At 44.0% G+C, this 19,337-nt stretch overlaps 1 protein-coding gene across 15 annotated transcripts in view; it reads right to left on the reverse strand.

Annotated features, from left to right (window-relative positions):
- Positions 1-3,219: 3,219 nt before the first annotated feature.
- Pkp4 (plakophilin 4) overlaps positions 3,220-19,337 on the reverse strand; it is a 245,314-nt gene continuing 229,196 nt past the window's right edge. For 5 of the 15 annotated variants that reach the window (XM_012514437.2, XM_023713589.1, XM_023713588.1 and 2 more), the window contains exons 16-22: positions 16,632-16,782; positions 13,076-13,271; positions 10,769-10,853; positions 10,532-10,649; positions 7,993-8,121; positions 6,318-6,391; positions 3,224-4,220 (exon numbers count right to left, since the gene is read on the reverse strand). In XM_012514437.2, coding sequence (XP_012369891.1) covers positions 3,972-4,220; positions 6,318-6,391; positions 7,993-8,121; positions 10,532-10,649; positions 10,769-10,853; positions 13,076-13,271; positions 16,632-16,782 — 1,002 coding nt within the window. In that variant the 3' untranslated portion in view covers positions 3,224-3,971. Of the gene's footprint in view, positions 4,221-6,317; positions 6,392-7,992; positions 8,122-10,531; positions 10,650-10,768; positions 10,854-13,075; positions 13,272-16,631; positions 16,783-19,337 lie in introns of all 15 variants that reach the window. The other 10 variants (XM_023713597.1, XM_023713591.1, XM_023713590.1 and 7 more) reach the window with 5 other exon arrangements.

Below are 19,337 nucleotides of genomic sequence, written 5' to 3' on the forward strand. Positions count from 1 at the left end.
CTAGGGACCCAGGACCGGCGGCTCCTAGACCCTCATGTGCCTGCCTCCCCCAATCAGCGCCTGCCTCGACACCAGACCACACCTGCAAGCTCCGCTCCAGGGAGCCTGAAAAACCTTTTGTGGGCCTGCCTCCTCCCCGAGTGTCCCTGCTTCTCTTTGGCAGCCTCTCCCACCAAGCAATAAAGGACTTCTTTCCTGCGCTTCTCATACGTGCCAGAGGAAGGAGACTTACAATCAGAGAGATGACAACTGAAGTTTCTCAAGATGAGGTTCATTTCATACCAAAGACTGTAGTAGGTGAGACTTGATTGTACATATATGCAGACATTTTGCCTTTGATAGGTGAGCGCTCCTTTTTAGGTTTTTGGTTTGGTTTTTCTTTTACTCATGGCTAGTGATAGCGTTTCCTTTCATAAATGCAATGTTCAACTTATTAAATGTTTGGGAAATAATAGTTTAGTTGAACCCAAATTACTGAATCTGAGAAACACTGGCAGTGTGTTGTAGACTGTAGCACTCGCTCTGCCTTAGCTACTTACTGGTTGTGGTCTTTATCAAGTTACTCTTGAAGTTTGCTTCAGAGTCTATAAATTGGGGTATTAGCATAAATCTCACAATTTTGCTGAGGGTTTAACTACTCTCAGCACATAATAAGTACTCAATAAGTTCAACTATTGGCATTTCAGGGCAAGTATCAGCAATCGGGTGGAGAACCCAATTTATGGATCTGCATGGTCATCAGTGATGAAGTGTCCATGAGCTCCAAATGATAAAACAAGTGTGCATAGGCGAGACATACTCCAGCAGAAGGGAAACCTCCGGTATAAATCTTCAGCTTTAAGATCTCAATAACACTCCAAATCTATCCTTCACTTCTAGGCAAACTTCACACTCCAAGCCCCAATGGCTAAATTATCAGATGACAGGGCAGGAAGGCAGTGGGGCATCGAGGAAGATGACCAACCGGCTCTTCCCTGCGTGCACCATGCAACTGCCCAGGAACCTTCTGAGTGCTGATGTCTGGACCCCACCCCCTGGGGTTCTAATTGGTCAGATGGACTGTGCCTCACTGTTAGTGATTCTAACATGCAAGAAAGCTGAAGGGGCCCTGGTTGATCCCATTGACATTGACTCTGTTCAGTCCTGCCCCTCTAGGACAGGGTGGAAGTGGGTTGATCCTGGTTAGAGAATCCCAATTCTCTTCTGAGGCCTTAATTCTCTGTGCTGCCTGTTGACATCAGGGCACCAAGAACACAGTATTTCTTTCAGCAGAGCTGTTTTGTTCCCACAGCTTGGAGGGAGTGGGCTCAGCTTTTGCATCTGTCCTTTGGGATTGTCCGAAGCTTTGTTTACCTAGTCACTAGCTAGAATTTTTTTTCTGTTTTTGGTGGTACCGGGGCTTGAACTCAGGACCCTGCGCTTGCCAGGCAGGCACTTAGTCTACTGAGCTATCTCCCCAGCCCACTGATAGGATTTTTGAAGGGCAGCAGGTTTTTATCTGGTCCTCATGTGCAGCCAGGTCTCCCTGTGGCTGTTGGGAGCCATGAGTAGAGTCCAAACTAAGTTCTTTGCAACTCAAAGTTGTGTCACTTTTGAAACACTGCCTGTCACAATAGGGTCACCAAAGAAAAGATTCTGTCAGTGAGCTAGAGGATCCAGATTCTCTTCTTGACTCCCTGGGTAAGGACCTTCCCTTTCCCCGAGACACTGAAACATCAGGTTCAGGGAAGTATGGGAGTCGAAGCTCAGAAGGACGTGGCACCTGAAGTCCTAGTGTCTGCCCCTTGGGAAGTTCAGCAGCCTCTGTCACCTAAAGAGCCCTATTTCTGGAGCTCCACCAGGTCATAGCCTAGCCAGAGCTTGGGTAACAGGGACAGTTGGCTCACGTGTCTGTTCAGAAAGCCTGGCCGACCAAATAGCTCAGCAGATTAAACTGCCTGCAAGCAGGAACAGGGGAGGGGGGTTTGATCCTCTGGTCTGCAGTGCCAGCCCCGCCCCCGGGGCACACTGAGACAGCAGTTGAGACTGGGAGTGGCTGCCAGACCCTGTAATCCCAGCACTTAGGAGCCTGTAAACAGGCAGATCACTAAGAGTCTGATCTAGTAGTGAGACCCTGAATACCCTGCACTCTTCCCTAAAATAAAAAAAGCAAGCCTGCACCCCAGAAAGGCTATTTGCAGACTTTAGGAATCTTCTGACTTTTACTCTTATTTCCATTTCCTAGGCTTGGGCAGCTGGCCATTAAAAAAAGCTCTTTTTTTCTGGGACTTTTCCACATACTCATAAATGTGAGCTTATGGTTTTATCATGCTTGCTGGATACAGAGAAATAAGCCCCATCTCTGGGTTTGATGGGCCACATGGGTTGTATCCAGAGACCCAGGCACTTGGGCTCAGGATGGAAAATGCAAAGCCTGGGAGGCTTCAGTGCCTGGGCCCCTTCGAGTTGGTGCCCCTTACCATCACCATAGATGGAGAAAAATACAAGGTTGTGCAGTACTACCGTACACCCATGTTAAAGCAGCACAATTTGTCATAGCTAAATCTTGGAAACAACCCAAATGCCCATCTCCGGAGGAATGGATAAAAAAGATGTGTCATTTTTATACAATGGAGTATTACTCAGCTATAAAGAAAGATAAACCTGAAGTCTTTATAGGTAAATGGATACAACTGGAGGCTATACATACAAGTGAAATAAATCAGAACCACATGGGTAAGCACTGCATTGTCTCTCTAGTGTAAGAACCTGAAAGAACAAAAACTAGGCTGAGCTCTTGAACGATCATGTCTGTGGGACTTCTTCTGTTCTTTAGTCTAGGAATTACTGTTTCTCATGGAATTACTCAGCAAAATAATTACTTATAATTGGTTTTGGCTTACTCCATTAGTGCCAACCAAGTAAATGTTCAACTACTATTCTTATGTAATTATTGAGTTCTTAAAAATGATGCCAAGAGGACTCTTTGCCAGTTTAGTTATGGCCAAGCTGCCAGGCATAATTTCTCTGGTGATAAATACATATAGCAATCTGAAAAGATATAAAGCTGCAGAGTGAATTACATTCAAAATAGATCTGAAGAAATAAATACAGTACTAAGATAGACAAAGAGGAGGGAGGTTCTGAGCTTAGCTCTTAGGTATGGTCCATCTCTCAAGTTTATTGAATCTACTTTTCACTGTGGCATCTGGGGAGAAGGGAAAAGAACAGGAACACATTTCCAAGGATGAAATTTCCACATTTATTTTTCTTTCATGTGCATAGAAAATGGCAGTGAAGTGTCCTATGAAAGAGGCAGGGAATGGGCATGGTGCTGCAATGCCGGACTGGACTTTGTGCTTCCAAGTACACTACTCATTGTGAAACGAAAGATGTCTTCGTTTGCTTTTAATTGCTAACAGTTCCTGGGGTTTCCCATTTTTAAGCTGTCCATTTCTTCAAATCTCTTTTCAAATGACACACTGCATTACAAATGATGGCACTTAACCAATGTGGCATTTCCATATTTACACCAACAAAAGAAATTTACAAGACATAGTAGCATACAATCTTGACATTTAGTAATAGCAATAAAACATGAAGGGCATCCATTTTATTTTATTTTTTTCTGTACAAACTATCAGAACATAACTTTATTCACATTAAAAAAATCATCTTTAATTTGATTTGACCTACACATCCCCATCTCATTTCACCCATTTCTCAAACCTCTCATCACATCACCCACACCTTCACCAGACTACAGAATCTACAAGTAATTAGATCTAACACCTAAGAGAGCTTAGAAAGTCCTCGCTCAAGTTTCCTTACTTCCCTGAAAATTCCTCAAAATGAAAAAGAAAACAAAACTCTCCACTCACTCCTTTCATCTCACTTTCACATCTCATCATCAGGTCTGCAAGCCAGACTTTTCATCTCAGTCCAACTAGGTTAGCAAGGCGCTTCTCCTCTGTTGAGCAGCTGCCCTGATGCTACACCCACGAGTCCGGGGACCCTGGGTACTGTTCTGCTCTATAAGAAGGTCGTTTAGTGGAATAAAAGTCCACGTAATTTGTGGTTGATTTCAGTCCATACTGTGTCGAGTAATCAGTAGAAGCTGGAAAGTGAACTCGCTCATCAAAATAAGGATCTTCATAGCTATGAGGAGACTGCAAGTACAATCTGTATGCATCAAAGTTCTTTCTGCTGGAGTCATCTTGACTATAATACAGCTGCTGATGCTGTTGACAAAATGGAAAGGTAAATAAATGAAACCAACATTTAAAAACACATATTTAAAGAAAAATAATGGGAGCCACGTGCATCCCAGTTTTAAAGCTGTTTTGTGCACTTAAGGTTAGTATTTGCTTCAGGTACACACTGAGGTCACTGAGGCCAAGGAGGACTTCAAGCTGCACCCGTAGCGGGGCAGGCTGAGGCTTCTAAGAGCTGAGTGCTACAGAGGGCACTGCATTTGCCTCGTGGCAGATGGCCATGATGTCCCTCCTCACAGCAATCCCTGTCCTGCACCCGCTGTGGAGAGCCTGCGACCCAGGCAGGTCAGATGGGGGCGGGGGGCGGCGCTAATGTGTGCTTTCACACAGGGAACCTTGAACACATCATACATTTGGCTGGGGTTTGGATTTTTGCGTCAAATAATTATATAATTACAGAATCACCTTTTACCTCAGAGACGAAGACCAAGTCCATCCCTCAATTTTAAAAAGCACGTATGTGGTCTGTAAACAACACCATACTTTGGAAACTCTATTAGGCTGTACTCTTCAAGGAGTATGCAACCTCAAGGCAGGAGAGTAATAAAACTAGCAGAGACATGTGAGCAAATGCAATTTTAGCAGAAAAGACAGTCTTAAGTCCACTTGAAGAAAGCAAGGCAAGCACGTGTGGGAAACCGCGGAGTTCACCCACCCCTGCATTTCCTTTTGTGTTGCCTTAGCTTTAACTTCACATGGACTCCTTCAAACTACACAGTTTTTTTTGGTCTTCTTGAGACAGGGTCTCTTATGCAGTTCAGGCCGGCCCTGAGCTCACTTTGTAGCCCAGGCTGGTCTCCATCTCACAACGAGCCCTGCCTCAGCCTCCGCAGTGCTAGGATTACAGGCATGCGCCACCACACCTGGCTAAATCACATGGTTCTTATGCCTGTCTTTCTTTATTATTCTAGGTCTCCTCCTTTAGTGAGATGCAACAAGCGTATCATAAATGCATCAACAACATCCAGAAAATGAATCAGTTGCAACATTACAAGGATTTCAGAGTTCTAACTGCTTAAATCTACTTTCTCTTTTAAAGTAGTTATAGTTTTATTTTTCCTGACCCCTCTCCCCCCAAAAAATAATCCCAAACCACAAAACAACCGCCCCAAAACTACTGCGTAAGCCAGGCATGGTGGAGCATGCCGTTAGTGACAGCAACTCAAGAGGCTGAGGTAGGAGGACTGTTTGAGCCCAAGAGTTTGAAACTAGCTGGGCCAACATAACAAGATCCTGTCTTAAGAAACAAACAAACAAAAAATTGAAATTATGAGCAAGTTGGTAAACTACTTTTCTTCCATCTACTTTATAAAAGATGATGGAATAGGAGGGGTCTTAAAACATCTTTATCTGAAGAACAGGATACAGTCTTGCTTAGGAAATCTCAACTGCTTTGTCTTGTTAGACCATAAGAAATCAGAGAACTCTGTTGCCATAGTCTCAGGGATGCTCTGAAAGCTTAGTACAGGCCCTGGCTGAAAGCAGGGCCAGGATCTGCTACAACTGTAGCACCCCCTCATTACAGTGGGCTGCACCCTGCAGTGGCTGAGTCCACTTTGACCTCTGAGATGAACACATCTCGCCTCAAGGTGGAAACCTCAGGGGTCTTTTAACTTAGGCGTGCTGACTGGGAGGAAGCCATGATGATGGAGAAGGAAGCATATTAAAAAAAGAGGACGATGAGATGAGAGTGAAGGGAGTCAAGTGTGCTTACTGACCTCTCCTCAGCCTGAGGATGGCAAAGATTTCAGAGATTAACAAAGAGAGGAGGGAAACAATGAGTGGGAAAGGGAAGTCGTTGGGAAAGAATGAATGACGGGCTTCTCAGCTGATCCCAGGGCTGGTATAGTGGTCTCTGCGGCACATATGTGGGGATTAGAGAACACAAGGCTACCGTGGAGGTGCTCTGTTTAGATCATTGATGCATTCCTGAGGGGTGAGGATCCCCAGGTAATGCACCTCAGGCCGCGCTGTGCTGGCCGAGCTCTGAGAAGTCAACCGACGCGGGCCCCTTACTGTGTCACTGCTAATTGGCTTTCTTTACAAATAACATTGCAAATTCACCTGTAGCCGTCTATTTTGTTCTCTTGCTGGTGAGGAATAGGAACTGATGTAAATTGGTGAAGGTTTGCTGGAGCCTGTAAGAAAATATTTTACGAAATTAAAACTATTGCTTATTACTCTGGCCTGTTAGCTTGTGCAGTGTCCCTGACAGGGCCGCCTTCCCCAGCGTCAGAGCAGTCTGAGGGGCAGCAACCTAGGCTCCCTGGACCTAGCCTGGCTGCTGTTTACCCAGGGGCTAGTAGGGGCCAGCAGCAATCTCAGTGATTGACCCATCCAATAAGGGTCCTTCTCAGTTTTGGCTCAGACTTGGGGTGTTTCTCTGGCTGGGTCTGGACAGCAGCTAAGCTCGTGAGCTGAGAAAGCCACTCTGCCAGGACTTGGAGCCAGAACAGTGTGTCAGAGAAAGGAGGGGGAACGTGCTACTAGGACGAGTCCCATGCCTTTAAGATAGCTCTGATCTGAGATCCAGGTCCCAGGAAGAGCAGGCACAGGCATGTCCCGGCCCCACAGAGGCACAGTCTGAGGTCTGCCGCAGTCAAGGACGCCACAAAGTGCCAAGAACTTGGTGACTACGTAACTGTCTTCAAGAGCCCAGAGTCCACTCCTGATGTCATTAGTTACTCTTCAATTATTGTTAAAATTAGCAAAGATTTTATTTTTTTAATGAGGAAAATGAAACATACTTGAGGCAAATTAGTTTATTGAAGCAAGCAAAGGAGATACAGAAGGGCATGCATGCTAAAAAGGTAATCTTCGAGGCAGGCTGCAGCAAATCTGAAGCAGCCATGCACCTTAGTTTGCATGTGCATTTCCTTTTGCACAGAGCTTGGTATTTGAACTGTAGCAACCGCAATTTTCTGAGCTATTAATCACCACGGTAACAACTGTTGATTAGTAAACAGTCCTGTAAAATCACAATATCAAAGACAACAGCACAACTGAGATTGTTCCCCCGGCAGTAGTTAAGCTGCCACTAGCCATTATTTGTATTTCTTTTTAATAAAGAGGTTTTCTGAGAAAAGAGTACTTTTTTGGGGTAACTCATGCTGATTTATTTGAAACTTGTAGAGTAGTTATAATTTGTCACATAGTTGAGGATGAGGACAAAATGAAATCTTCCTAACCTTCTGGGCTGGCATTATTTAAACCTGATATACATCTTTCTGAACAGTATATAAAATATTAAATACTATGTGATATTTTTGTTATTTATAAAAATAATCACTCAGAATCACATTGCACATTCCCTAATCCAAATTTACTTCATGGAAACAAACAGATCTTCCTTCTTAGTTTGAATGTAAGAGCTGCGCCAGCCTAGAAGACGTAGCTGCTACAGAGCCGCAGCAAGCCCGGGTTCTGATGCATGAGGGACACAGACACTGCTGAGGGGAGGGAGCCCAGCAGACAGACTGCTCCTCTGGGCAGCCGACACTGATCTCCATTTGGATCCAGTCCTCTTTTACTTGTGGCCACCATACCAAAACATTAACTTGTTTTACTTAAAACAAGTGGCAAATGCAATGATCCCGGAAGCAGGGAAGAAGAGACAGAAGTCCAGCTTCTACTGGAGGACCACCTCAATAGAGCATGGGCTACTTTCCAGGACACTGGCTCAGCACCTGGAAAGGTGGCTTTTCGAGGTACTGCACCATACACCCGACTGGCATCTTACCAGGGTACAGGCCTTTGTGTGTGGCATCCCCTTGGCTATTGTAATACTGCATAGGTGGCTGAGTCCTATCGTATTCAGAGCGAGGCTCTCTGATTCCTAACAGTGCTGGTGAGGAAGAGGTGCTGCCAACTGAAGGGAAAGCAAAGGAGGAGAGAGAGAGAAAAAGGAGAAGAGAGTAAGCAGACTGTCAGGGCCTCTGGAAACCCTCTCCAGAAAAACAAAGGTCAGTAATCAGAAATGCCACGCAGCTGGCACTACAAGTCAGCTCTCAGAGGTGCAGCAGCTGAGCAGCCAGGCCCAAGGATGGGATGCATACCCTGTAGGCCCACCACAAGAAGGACGCCCAAGCTCCAGCCCCTGCTGAAGAGTAAGCCACCTGGCTGGGGGGACACGGCACGGAGGTCATGCAGGTGTGCCCAACTGTGGGCTCAGGGGCTTGTTCACCCTTTGGTAACAGAGGAATAACTCTAGCTATGCAAAAGTTATATTTACTATTTTACGGCTGTAGTTCAGTTGCTTGTAAACCAACCATCTATTATCTTTTATGTATAGCTCTTCAGTAAACAGGTTTTATGGCATATTTTGAATTATTTCAAAACTATCTGCATCTCTAAATGTGGTTAAGTGTGCCCAGTTTATAAAATTCATAAATCTCTTTATGGTAATCTGCTGTCAGAGGAATCATGCAAATACAGTAAGCCTGGCTCCTCAAGAAGTTCACCATGCAAAGCCCTGGCCTCATGAGGCCCAGAGGACTTTTTACGCCAGCTTAAACCAACCATCGAATAACCAGGGTCTCCTTTTGTGCATTTCTTTCTTTCTTTTTTTTTTTTGGTGGAACTGGGGACTGAACTCAGGCCCTTGCGCTTGCCAGGGAAGTGCTTATTCTACTGAGCCATCTCCCTGGCCCTCCTTTTGTGCATTTCTACACAGAAGGAAGAGAAATAGTTTACCCACCCCAAAATATATCCATCTTGCTTGCATGAGAGTTAGTTGCAAGTAAGAGCAGCCACTTACTTTCTTGCCACTGGCCCTCTAAACTGGGCACCAGTAGTTTGGTATACACTGACGCTGAGCACTTTTCCTACGCAGCCATACCCCTGACTCAGGGCTGCCCCATGGTGACACAGGTGGTTGTGCAAGGCGCCATCCATGTGCTAGTCACTTCACTCACTTGGTGGGCAGTGAGACTTGTGCTTCAAAATTATAGCAGCAAGGCATCAGATGTGCCCCGAGCAGGTCCTATGCTTATGCTGAAGGAAGGACAAGTAGCCCTGGGAGTTACTGGAGGAACAATGTGAAATGTACCTGATCTCTGAACAGAAGCCAAAGGGCTGCCTAAGAACTGGGTTAGGGGCTCAGTAACATCACCCTGCTTGTATATGTAAGAAGTCTGCAAAGCAAGTTTACTGCTTAGTAACTACATTCTAATCTGTCTGAAAGGATTTTATATTTGTTTATGTGCTTTTTGTAGAGCAGACAAATCTTTTGGTTTCCCTGGATTCCTAAGTTCCTAAAGGATTCTGAGTATTTTTATGAAAGAAGACAGCTCCTGGCTCAGTAAGAATGTTTGTTAAAAACCAGGCATAGGTCTCTTTGAAGAAAACAACTCATAACTTTAAATCTAAGTTAAATATCCCCTGTATCCAGCAGGCACAGATAATGTTAAAAATAAAAAATAAAGGCTTAGTAAAACTAGGGACATCCAATTATATAGCAAGAACCAACCACTGGGGGTGCGTATTAGTCTTTCTGGTCACACACACCCACATGCGCAATAAGACTGTCAACAGTAGTCCCGCGGACCACAACACATACTACTTATGTGTCAGAATGGGTGATTTAAAGCCAAATAAAAATAAGTACTACTTTTCCTGTTTCATTTAGCTAAGAATTAAATTCACAGGACTGAACTGGCTTGGTAGTAATAATCTCCCCTTATATATAAAAAATTTAGCCTCAATCTCAAAATATTCTTTCCATTAAGTTAAATACTATAAGTAGGTAAGTGGAATGGTTCTTAAGATTCCTAACTTAAGATCAAAGCCACCCTGTGAAACCTATCTCCATCTGGATGTACCCCGTGTCCACAACAAAGCTGAGGGGCCAGGAGCTTCCACTGGAAGGAGGCAAGGACCCTGTCTCTAAGTGGGTCTCCGGAGAACTAAAGTCACTTTGGAGGAGATTCCAAACGTTAAGATCAGCAGAAAAGTAGGACACAACCAGGCACCACGTGGAGTGTTTCTTACAGTCTCCTCCATCCAAATGCAGACTCGAGGGCCCCTTCTTGAAGCAGAATCTAGGTGTGGGGAAGGCCCTGGGATGTTTTATGTACAGTAACTGATGTAAATTTTATAGATTTTTCAAATGGCTAGAATTGGGTTTATCGTCTACAACAATGTATAATTCCCCCAAAGGTTCTCAGTCTGATGTGCAGCATGGGAGGTGAAGGGCTTCACCAGTTCACGCTAGGTCTCCTCTCGTGGGGCAACAATTCTTTGTCACACCTCTTGAAAAGAACTGGAGTTCATCCACTGACCTGACTGAATGATGGGTGACATCTGTTGGTTGGTGGTGGACAAGGAAGGATGTGATTTGAATCTGTCACGCTCTAATGTTGACACAGGTGTAATAAAATGGTTCTGATTCCACCCATCCTGTGAAGTTAGAGAAAAAGAAACCTCTCAAAATGAATAATGACATTTCATTACAATAAATGATTATGAATGTGTGCTCTGATGAATACTAATTATGCCAAGTTATTCCTGCAGCTTACCTTTTTATAAATGCTCCGGAGGTCCCGATATTGCCATAATGTATTCAAGACCTGGGCTGCTGCCTTCACCACTTTCAGAGAGGATCTAGGGAGAGCGTGCGGACATTAATGAATGTGGGCGGTATGGCCTCAGGCTCCACTTGGAGAAGGTCAGCCTGCAAGTTTGAGGCCAAGAGGCCACTGCTCTCAGGACTGTAGGGACAGAGGCTGCAGCAAGTAATCAGGAGCACCTGCAGACTACCAAGTTCAGGACTGGCCAGAGGTCACAAAACAGAGTGAGGTTCTTAGGTGGCCAGCTCTGTGGTGAGTATAGGCTAGGGTGAGCTTAAACCAAGGGTCTCTGGAGGTGCCTGCTCCACCCCCTGCACCTCTGCTGAGGGCTGCTAACCTTTCAGGCCTCCTGCGATTCATTCAGCCATGACCTTACACCCTCTCAAATTAATTTTTCTCCATTATGAGCATTTTACTTAAATGTGTTCACTGCCTTCTCACTTACTCCTCTATGTACATAATGTGTGCGTCCTAATGTTTGACTGGGAAAATATGGCCACTTATTACTTCTTCTGTGAATGCTGGTGCCCTTTTTAAAGGCTGTTGACCATAAGTCACTGTACTGACCCGGACCCACTGCTCTAGCCTCAGCTCAGGCCTTCCCTCACCACAGCATGGATAGGTGCCTGGGAGGGCAGTCAGCCTTGAGGGGAATCCAATACCCCTGGCCTCACAATACATCTCTATATTAAATGTGTGACTTCAAATACACATATCGGATGTAAAATTTGATTTGCTCTTCTAATGAGATTAGTGAATTAGAGGAGGAAGAGGGGTGCACAGGCTGCAATCTACTTCCTCTGTTCCTTGTGACAGAACACAAGTTGCAAAGGTATGAGGGCCGAGGAGAGCACTAAACCCAGCTGGCATGGCAGTCCCGCATCCACCTCCAACTAAGGCTCACTCTTCTCAGGGTGAGCTGAACCTAACTTTAACCTTGCCCTACGTGGGACTGAGCAGAAGAGTGTAGGGGAGAGGAGGAGAGGAACGCAGGAGTAGACCACAAGTGTCTACTCTGTAGGTCAGTATAAGGACTTTGTCTTAAAACTCTCAGTAAAATTAAAGCTGTAAGTATTCAGCAGATGAGTGACACAGTTTGGCTTTCCTTATAAAGGAGACAGAGTGACCTTTCACTCTCCTCCCCATGGAGACTAAGGTGGCAGAAGGCCAGGTGGCAAAGAAAGTGTCAAGTTTGATGGGGTGAGAGATAACTCAATGGAATTTTCTGATTGCTTAGATGAGAAGCCAGAAAGAAAGTGTCCTGGATGACTCTGAAGTCAGTTAGCAAGATGGGGAAGCCTGTGGGAGGAAGCAGGTGTTTGCTTGGGACATGTTTTGTGTGAGGTGTTTACTAGACATGCAACAGGAGCATAGGGTATCTGAGTCTCTGCTGTCTTGAGAAGGCACTAAATACCCCACTTGGCATTTCATTGATTACAGTCTATGTTACAACTCCACAACAAGAACCATCCTATTTTTGCCAGTGACTCTACTTCCTATTTGAGCTGCTTCATCTATTGGTGCCACCCAGAAGCAAAGGGAAATGTGTGGCCAAGCCCCAGGCACATCCTGAGGCGACACAGCCGACCTGTGCAGAGCTGGTTTTCCTGCTTTCTGGCCATAGAAATAATCCCAGGACTGAGGACTCAAGCTGTTCTTTTAGAACAGGTCCTTGGGCTTAGAGCAGAGCACAAAACATGGCAAAGTGGCTTGCCCTTGTCCCCTATTTGTTCTCAACTTACTTATGATTCTTCTCAGGTTTATCATAACCAAGTGTGGTTTTAAAGACTGCAACAGATTGCATATGTCTCTCCAAAATTCCTACATAAAAGTTGTTAAATGATGGCAGTTGAAGCTGAGGCCTTTGTGAAAAGTAGCCTAGGAGAGGCCTATAATCACTCTACTACATGAGGACCCAGCTACACAGAGACCCTCCCTGACCCCAAATCTGCTGGTGCCTCACCTTGGACTCTGTCCTCTCCCTGAATGGTAAGAAACAAGTTTCTTTTATAAGCCAATCAGCTCATGCCATTTCATTACAGTAGCCTAAGCAGATGATGACAGAATGAGAAACCAAGGGAGGATGCTGGTGGGTGTTTCAAGAACATAAATCTATTAAAAAAGTCATTATCATGGCCAGGGATTTAGCTCAGTGGTGAAATGAATTCTTTCCAACTGGAAAAGCATCTCTCACAAAGGTCCCATCACAGACCACCACCAGAAATGCAGGCCCTTCCCTCCCTACTGCAGACCCACCTGTCGCCTCGGCCTTTGGTTATGTTCACCAGCTTCTCTATGCCTCCTGAGTCAGCCAGGGCTTTGGCATTCTCCATGTTTTTGCTCGTCACCTCATGCAGAGCACAGCAGATGGCCGCCATGGTCTCATCGGACAGGATGCTGGGGCCATTGCCACCAGGAAGCCGGTTGACGAGATCTCGCATGGCATATTTACCTGTGGAATGCAAAATTAAATTGTACTCTCAAAAGACATTGGGTTTTTGTTGCTAAAAAGGTACTGTGCAGGCTCTCAACAACAAAATGTAACAAGAGATATTAACAGGAAAATAAGAACAACAACCCATGGCAAAGAAGAAGAAAATAAAGAAAAAGTTAACATTCAGGGCAATTTCATTGAAGAAATGATTGATTTATAAAACATTACTGTCAACTGCTAAAAGAAAATGTAAATCAATGTAGAAAATTGGGTAGACTAACCAAGTTGTGTTTGTTCAGCTATTTTCAGTAACAGTGAGTAATGAATTTTGATGGCAAATTTTATTCTTGATTGAATTCAAATGAATCAAAAATACCTCAATTTCCTCTTGAAGCTTTTAAAAACTTATCTTTGGTTGGACCCACTACGGCTGCCAAATCATATTTTTCATTAAATCTTTCTAGGTTTCAGTGTGTGGACCAAGAACAGCTAAACACTCTTGTCGACCTGAGTGTGTGGCGGGTGCCCTAACATCAGCAGCAACATGTTGGTTTTTCAAGAGAATACTAAAATCATAGGTTTATTATCTCCTAGGAGTAATGCAATAAAAATAAAGTGCTTGATAAAGCAAGGCTAGGAGAATCTCACAGCTATCGAAACAATTCTTTACAGACACTGAATTTTTCTTATTTCTCTCCAAAAAGAGATTACTTCTAGCTTTTTCAGTTTCAATTACCAACTGACAAATGGGAATAAATGCACTACAAACAAAGGAAATTTAAGTAAAGCTCAAGTAAATATTTTCTTAGGTTTCTGTCCTCATACTACTAATTGAGCTGATGCTACATGGCATTTTCATCAGTGAGCTATTTATAAACAGTGGCAAGAACGGAGGCGTCTCCTACTACGCACCACCTCATTTCTAGCACGTCATATGGAAGGCTCTGGCTTACAGCGAACACTGCTACGAAGAACAAAATAACAGTGACGACACTGCAAGGCCAGAAGATGCATGTGGTATCTGAGCATGAGCGGTAAGTTAGGTCTGGTGATTTTAAAAAGTCACAAATGACCAAAAGGTGCAGAACATGTAATCTGTCATTTTCCTAAGGTATAGCTTTTTTTAAACTGCACTCTTGAGGCTTGGGGCTCACCCTGCCTTGGAGTGAGTGAGCCAAGCATGCCTCTCAGAACCTGCAGCTCTGGAGGGAGGTGTAGTCCAACTCAGCTGAGTCCATAGTAAGTTTTATAGAGAGCTAAAACTTAGTTTTAAAGTATATGTGTGTGCGTGCATGTGTGCAAAAGCGAGAGTGAGAGAAATGGCTCTGAAAAGAAAAGCTGTTGATAGTGCTTGTAATGACAAGGAAAGCGACGGAGTCAGAGGAGGGGTGGTAGGAACACTGGGTAAGGCAGAGCAAAGGACCGCACTGAGGTGGGGCTCGAGGAAGGAAAGAATTTGTGCAGGGAAACGAGAAAAAGTGATTCATGGAACAGGTTAAGAATGTATCAACTGAGTTAAAAAAATGTTCCTCACAGGAGAGATGACACGCTAGTCACAGTTAGAGACAAGTGTTCACAGAGATCACAGGGGGCTGCTGGGAGGTGCCAGGACTCAGAATTCCTTCTAGAGGCCTTTATACTCAGCAGTGTGGGATTTCTATCTCCTGTACTGCTGGGTCTCTTCACAGGTGTGGAAGATGGTAGGACATTAAATCAATGTTTTTCTCAACATTACAAACTCCCAAATTATACATGCTTCTTACAAGAAATTCAAGGAGTACAACCATAACAACAATAATTTTAAAAATCTTTGTCATTTATCTCCAGGAAGCGTGGCATCTGAGTTATAGCAAGTCTACTGGGATCAGGCACAAGCTGGACTATGAACAGGTTGTGGAGAACTCCTTTCCTTCAGAGGGGTGACCTTGCTCCAGGGAACAGTGTGTTCAGAGCAGGTTAATCCAGGCACTACTTACAATAGCAGCTCTGCCAGGCCCTGCTGAAGGGCTTTTCTCATAAGTCACCATCGCAGTTCTTTAAGGTAAATGTTATTGTCCTTGTTCTTCATCCTCTCCTTTCTCACAGGTAGTATTTTAATGTTAGTTGGATCTAGAGTCACAGGAATCCACACAAAATCTGTCCCATTTCCCCTTCCTCTCGTGTTGCTGGCTGTGAGGCTGGCACAGAGCTTGGTCACTCGTAAGGTGCCTTTACAGCCTCTCTCACTTCCTGTTCAGAGACCCCATAGCTGAACACCAGGCCCTTCCAGCCCCTATCAGAGATGGACTGGGGAAGAATTCCTTTTACACTCAGTCCAGATGTAAGAATTGAGCCCAGGGGGTGGGAATTTTATAGCTCACTCCGGGTTAAATGGCCAGTGAGCAGCAGGCCCAGCTTTAATAAGCTCAGGTCTGGAAGGTTCAGGGTCTTTTTTTTTTTAAAAAAAAAAAAAAACTTCACACCATTCTTGGGATAAAGCAATCCTTAGAGACATGGAAGTTGGCCAGGGTATAAAATTTATTAGGATGACACTCATTCTTGGCTTTATCCATGTGCCAACCTACCCTTGTGCAAAGAGCACACCACCTTCTAAAATTTCGTGTCCTGGTTCTTGCTTACCTCAGCATAGTCCTGAACCTGCTATGTGACAGAAATGCCCTTTAGGCCCTGGCGGTGCCCTGCGTTGAGTATTTACACAAAGTGGAGAGGGAAAAGCTATAAAACTTTCATGTCTTTTTTTTTTTTTTTTTTTTTTCCCAGAACTGGGGATTGAACTCAGGCCCTTGCGCTTGCTGGGGAAGCGCTTATTTCACTGAGCCATTTTATCTTCCCCCAGAAGGATTTTTTTTTGCTCCGAATGCCTTCAGTGCAGGTTTGGCCGGCTTGAGTTGTGGGGATCGAACCACAGCAACCTGAGCCTGACTGTTTTGTTGAAGCAGCCACTTAAAGAACTGAGCTAAGGGGCAGGCCCCCCTCACATGTCTTCTTTTGAAATTTAGAACATAACAGTTTTGGTGAATTAACAGTATCAGTGCAGGAACTGCAAAGGAATTATTAAAATAAGATTTTTTGTTGCCTAGGAAGTAGATCTCTCTTGGGGAAGAGAGATACCCCAACTATCAAACAGTCCTGTAATGTAAAATGAAAATGAAATTATTGGATTTTCTGGACATTTACCTTCCCAGTCAAAGTTTAATTCATGAATCTGTCTCCTGCTGAAAAGTGGTCTTATGGCAGGATGCTCAAATAGGCCAGGAATCTTGGGGCTAAGGAAAAGGTGGAAATATCCTTAAATGCCACCTACTGCTGCATCAAAGGAAGACGTTGTAGATACCATGCTTGCTGTTCTCTGTGGCTCACCTCAGCACCAGAACATACCTATGAGTTCCTTGTTGCGCACATCGAGAGCCATGTTCCTCAAGGCAGTGGCCACAGAAGAGACGACTCTGTCGTTATCCATTCTCAGAAGTTCAACAAGGATGGGGAGCCCTTTCTCTTTTCGGACAGCTGCCCGGATGTACGCTGCAAACTAGTAAGCAAAAGAAGGCAATGAGTAATGTCACACAGGGTTCCACTCTCTATGTTGCTGCCATCTCAAAAGGATGCTTCCGAAAGATGAGGTAATAAATGAAATGTTTTCTTTCCAATTGGAGATTAAATTTGTGGTGCCAGGAAAGAGAAAACCATAGTCTGGGAGATAAGCCGGATGACTGATGTAAAAAGAAATCCCAGAGCCTGAACATTTCCAATCACCATCTGTCAGGTATTCTTGGGCAGAACAGAGAAGGCAGCGATTACTTTCTATCACAGATACACAAACATGATTAAGGAAGGATCACAAATTTTCTTTACAGTTGGCCCCCTGCCAGGTCCAGAGGCTACAGATAGGATGGCAGAGATGGCCAGTCACCAGCACATGTTAAAGAAAAGCCTGTTTCCATTCAGTATATATATATATATATATATATATATATATTTTTTTTTTTCTTCTGTATTCCCTGCAACAATATTTAGAGTTCAGTAACTTGTCAAAGAAATTGCTTGGAAAACATCTTTCATCTCAGAAGAAGGGAAATTCTCCAGAAACACGAAGCATCATAATTCATACATACTAGTGAAAGAGTAGGCCTGTCTGGGTGCCAAATGTACTCTCATTCAAGATTAGGTTAGCTCTTGTCGCTGCTGCTGATTTATTTTGTAATGATGAGGCATCATAGAAACGGAAAAAACACCACATTGTCAATGATGCAAGCCAGAGAAGAAACAGTAACATAAGAAAGTGGGCCTTTAATTTTGGCTGGAGCTCTGAGCTTTAACTGACATTTTTATCAATGTAAAACATCCTTTAAAATCAGTATAATTGAAGGATGTTGCTCATGAAGCATCTAATATTTTCCTGCTGCGGCCAGACAGGAGGTCAAAGATCTATCAGCCCTTTGTATTATTTTGAATGGTAAAATATGCATTTGACTGCCCAGACTCTTAAAAACCAACAGAATTTTAATAATACTAATAAGAGGAAAAGATGCCTTTTGGAGACCTAATTAACATTCTTCATATGAAACGATACTCTTGCACATCAAATGAAATCGGGGGTGGGGGGAGCAGACCACACAGCTTGCTATAGAATAAAGCACTCAGGCAGTTCCTTCAGCTTCTCTCTAAAATCTCCCAACAAACTGTCTCCTTTGGAGACTGATCAGCTCAGCTCAGCCCTGACCTGAGCACTGCCCCCAAATAGCTTCTAACTTGCTAATGTCTGTGGCCAATTACCTTTTTTTTAAAGTGAGGGTCCAATATTTTGACTCATTAGTTATCTTAAAATCACTTAAAAGTGTATTTCTTGTATTTTAAATGAGCATGTCATTTGACTTGCATTCACTGAACGATCCAAGAAATGAAATTTTTCTTGTGCTCCTTCCCACCCCACCCTTTTTTTCTCTCTCCCTCTCTCCATCTCTTTCTTTCATAAGGTCTTGCTCTATAGTTCACAGCAATCCTCCTTCTCAACCTCCCAAGTGCTAGGATTACACATGTATGTCACCATGCATGACCAGAAATGAAATTCTAAGATGCTCAAATTATACATATTTCAATTATCATCATCAAATGATCCTTTCATTAAAGAAGCTTGAGGTGAACACTAGTCTACAGCATAATATTTACAGATATGTCTGTGCCAGGAACTGTTCTCAGTCCTCTGAATTTTTTTTTTTTTTTTTTTTTGCGGAACTGGCGATTGAACTCAGGCACTTGGGCTTGCCAGGCAAGCGCTTATTCTACTGAGCCATCTCCCCAGCCCCTCCTCTGAATTTTTTAACTTAATTTCTATAATCACCTAATAAAGGTAGGTATGTCAGGCATGTAGAGAAAGACAGAGATGCTAGATTCTAGCTTCTAAGCTAGGGGCCAAGATTCAGGGCTAACACTCAACTAAATTAGCACTTTAATTAGGAATAATAAAATAACCACATTGGCTTAGTTAGCACTAGACTAAAATATTTGTATATATTCAAAATAGCAGCCACCTGCATAAAGCAAACTGTACGCTCATCAATGCTTTTCACTATCATAGAGAATGCAGTGCCAAGAGTCTCATTTTGGATGGTGGTAGAGAAAGTAGCCAAACCCCAAGTACTATAATTACTAAAATACACTTGCCAGGAAGTTCCTGAACACTGGAAGCATTTCAGACAAGGACTGGCCAGGATGTTGCTAGCTGACACTTCAACGGTTTTAGGAATTTATTTATTCTGGTCACATTAGGAAACACCTTCATCGTTATAGTCACACATGTATAAGGAAACATGAGATCTTCAGGCGTCCCGTCCCTGCGCTCTGGAGGGGTCTGAGAGGGAGGTCCCTCAGCATCTCCCAGGGCCACCTGCCCTCAGCACTAGCTCCACCATCACCGTCTTTCAAGGGGATGCAGCCCTGGGCCTCTGGGGATCCCAGCCTCTCTGCTCTTCCTCCATTCTGCCTTTTGCTTGGCTAGTGCAGTGACCCTACTGTGTCCACATGGGGTTGAACCCTTTCAGCGCCTGCTTGTCCTCCGATCAGGTTCCAGCTTGAGGTTGGCCTTTA

This window comes from Octodon degus, unplaced genomic scaffold (genome assembly GCF_000260255.1).
Source record: "Octodon degus isolate 3935 unplaced genomic scaffold, OctDeg1.0 scaffold00032, whole genome shotgun sequence".
Taxonomy (NCBI): Eukaryota; Metazoa; Chordata; class Mammalia; order Rodentia; family Octodontidae; genus Octodon; species Octodon degus.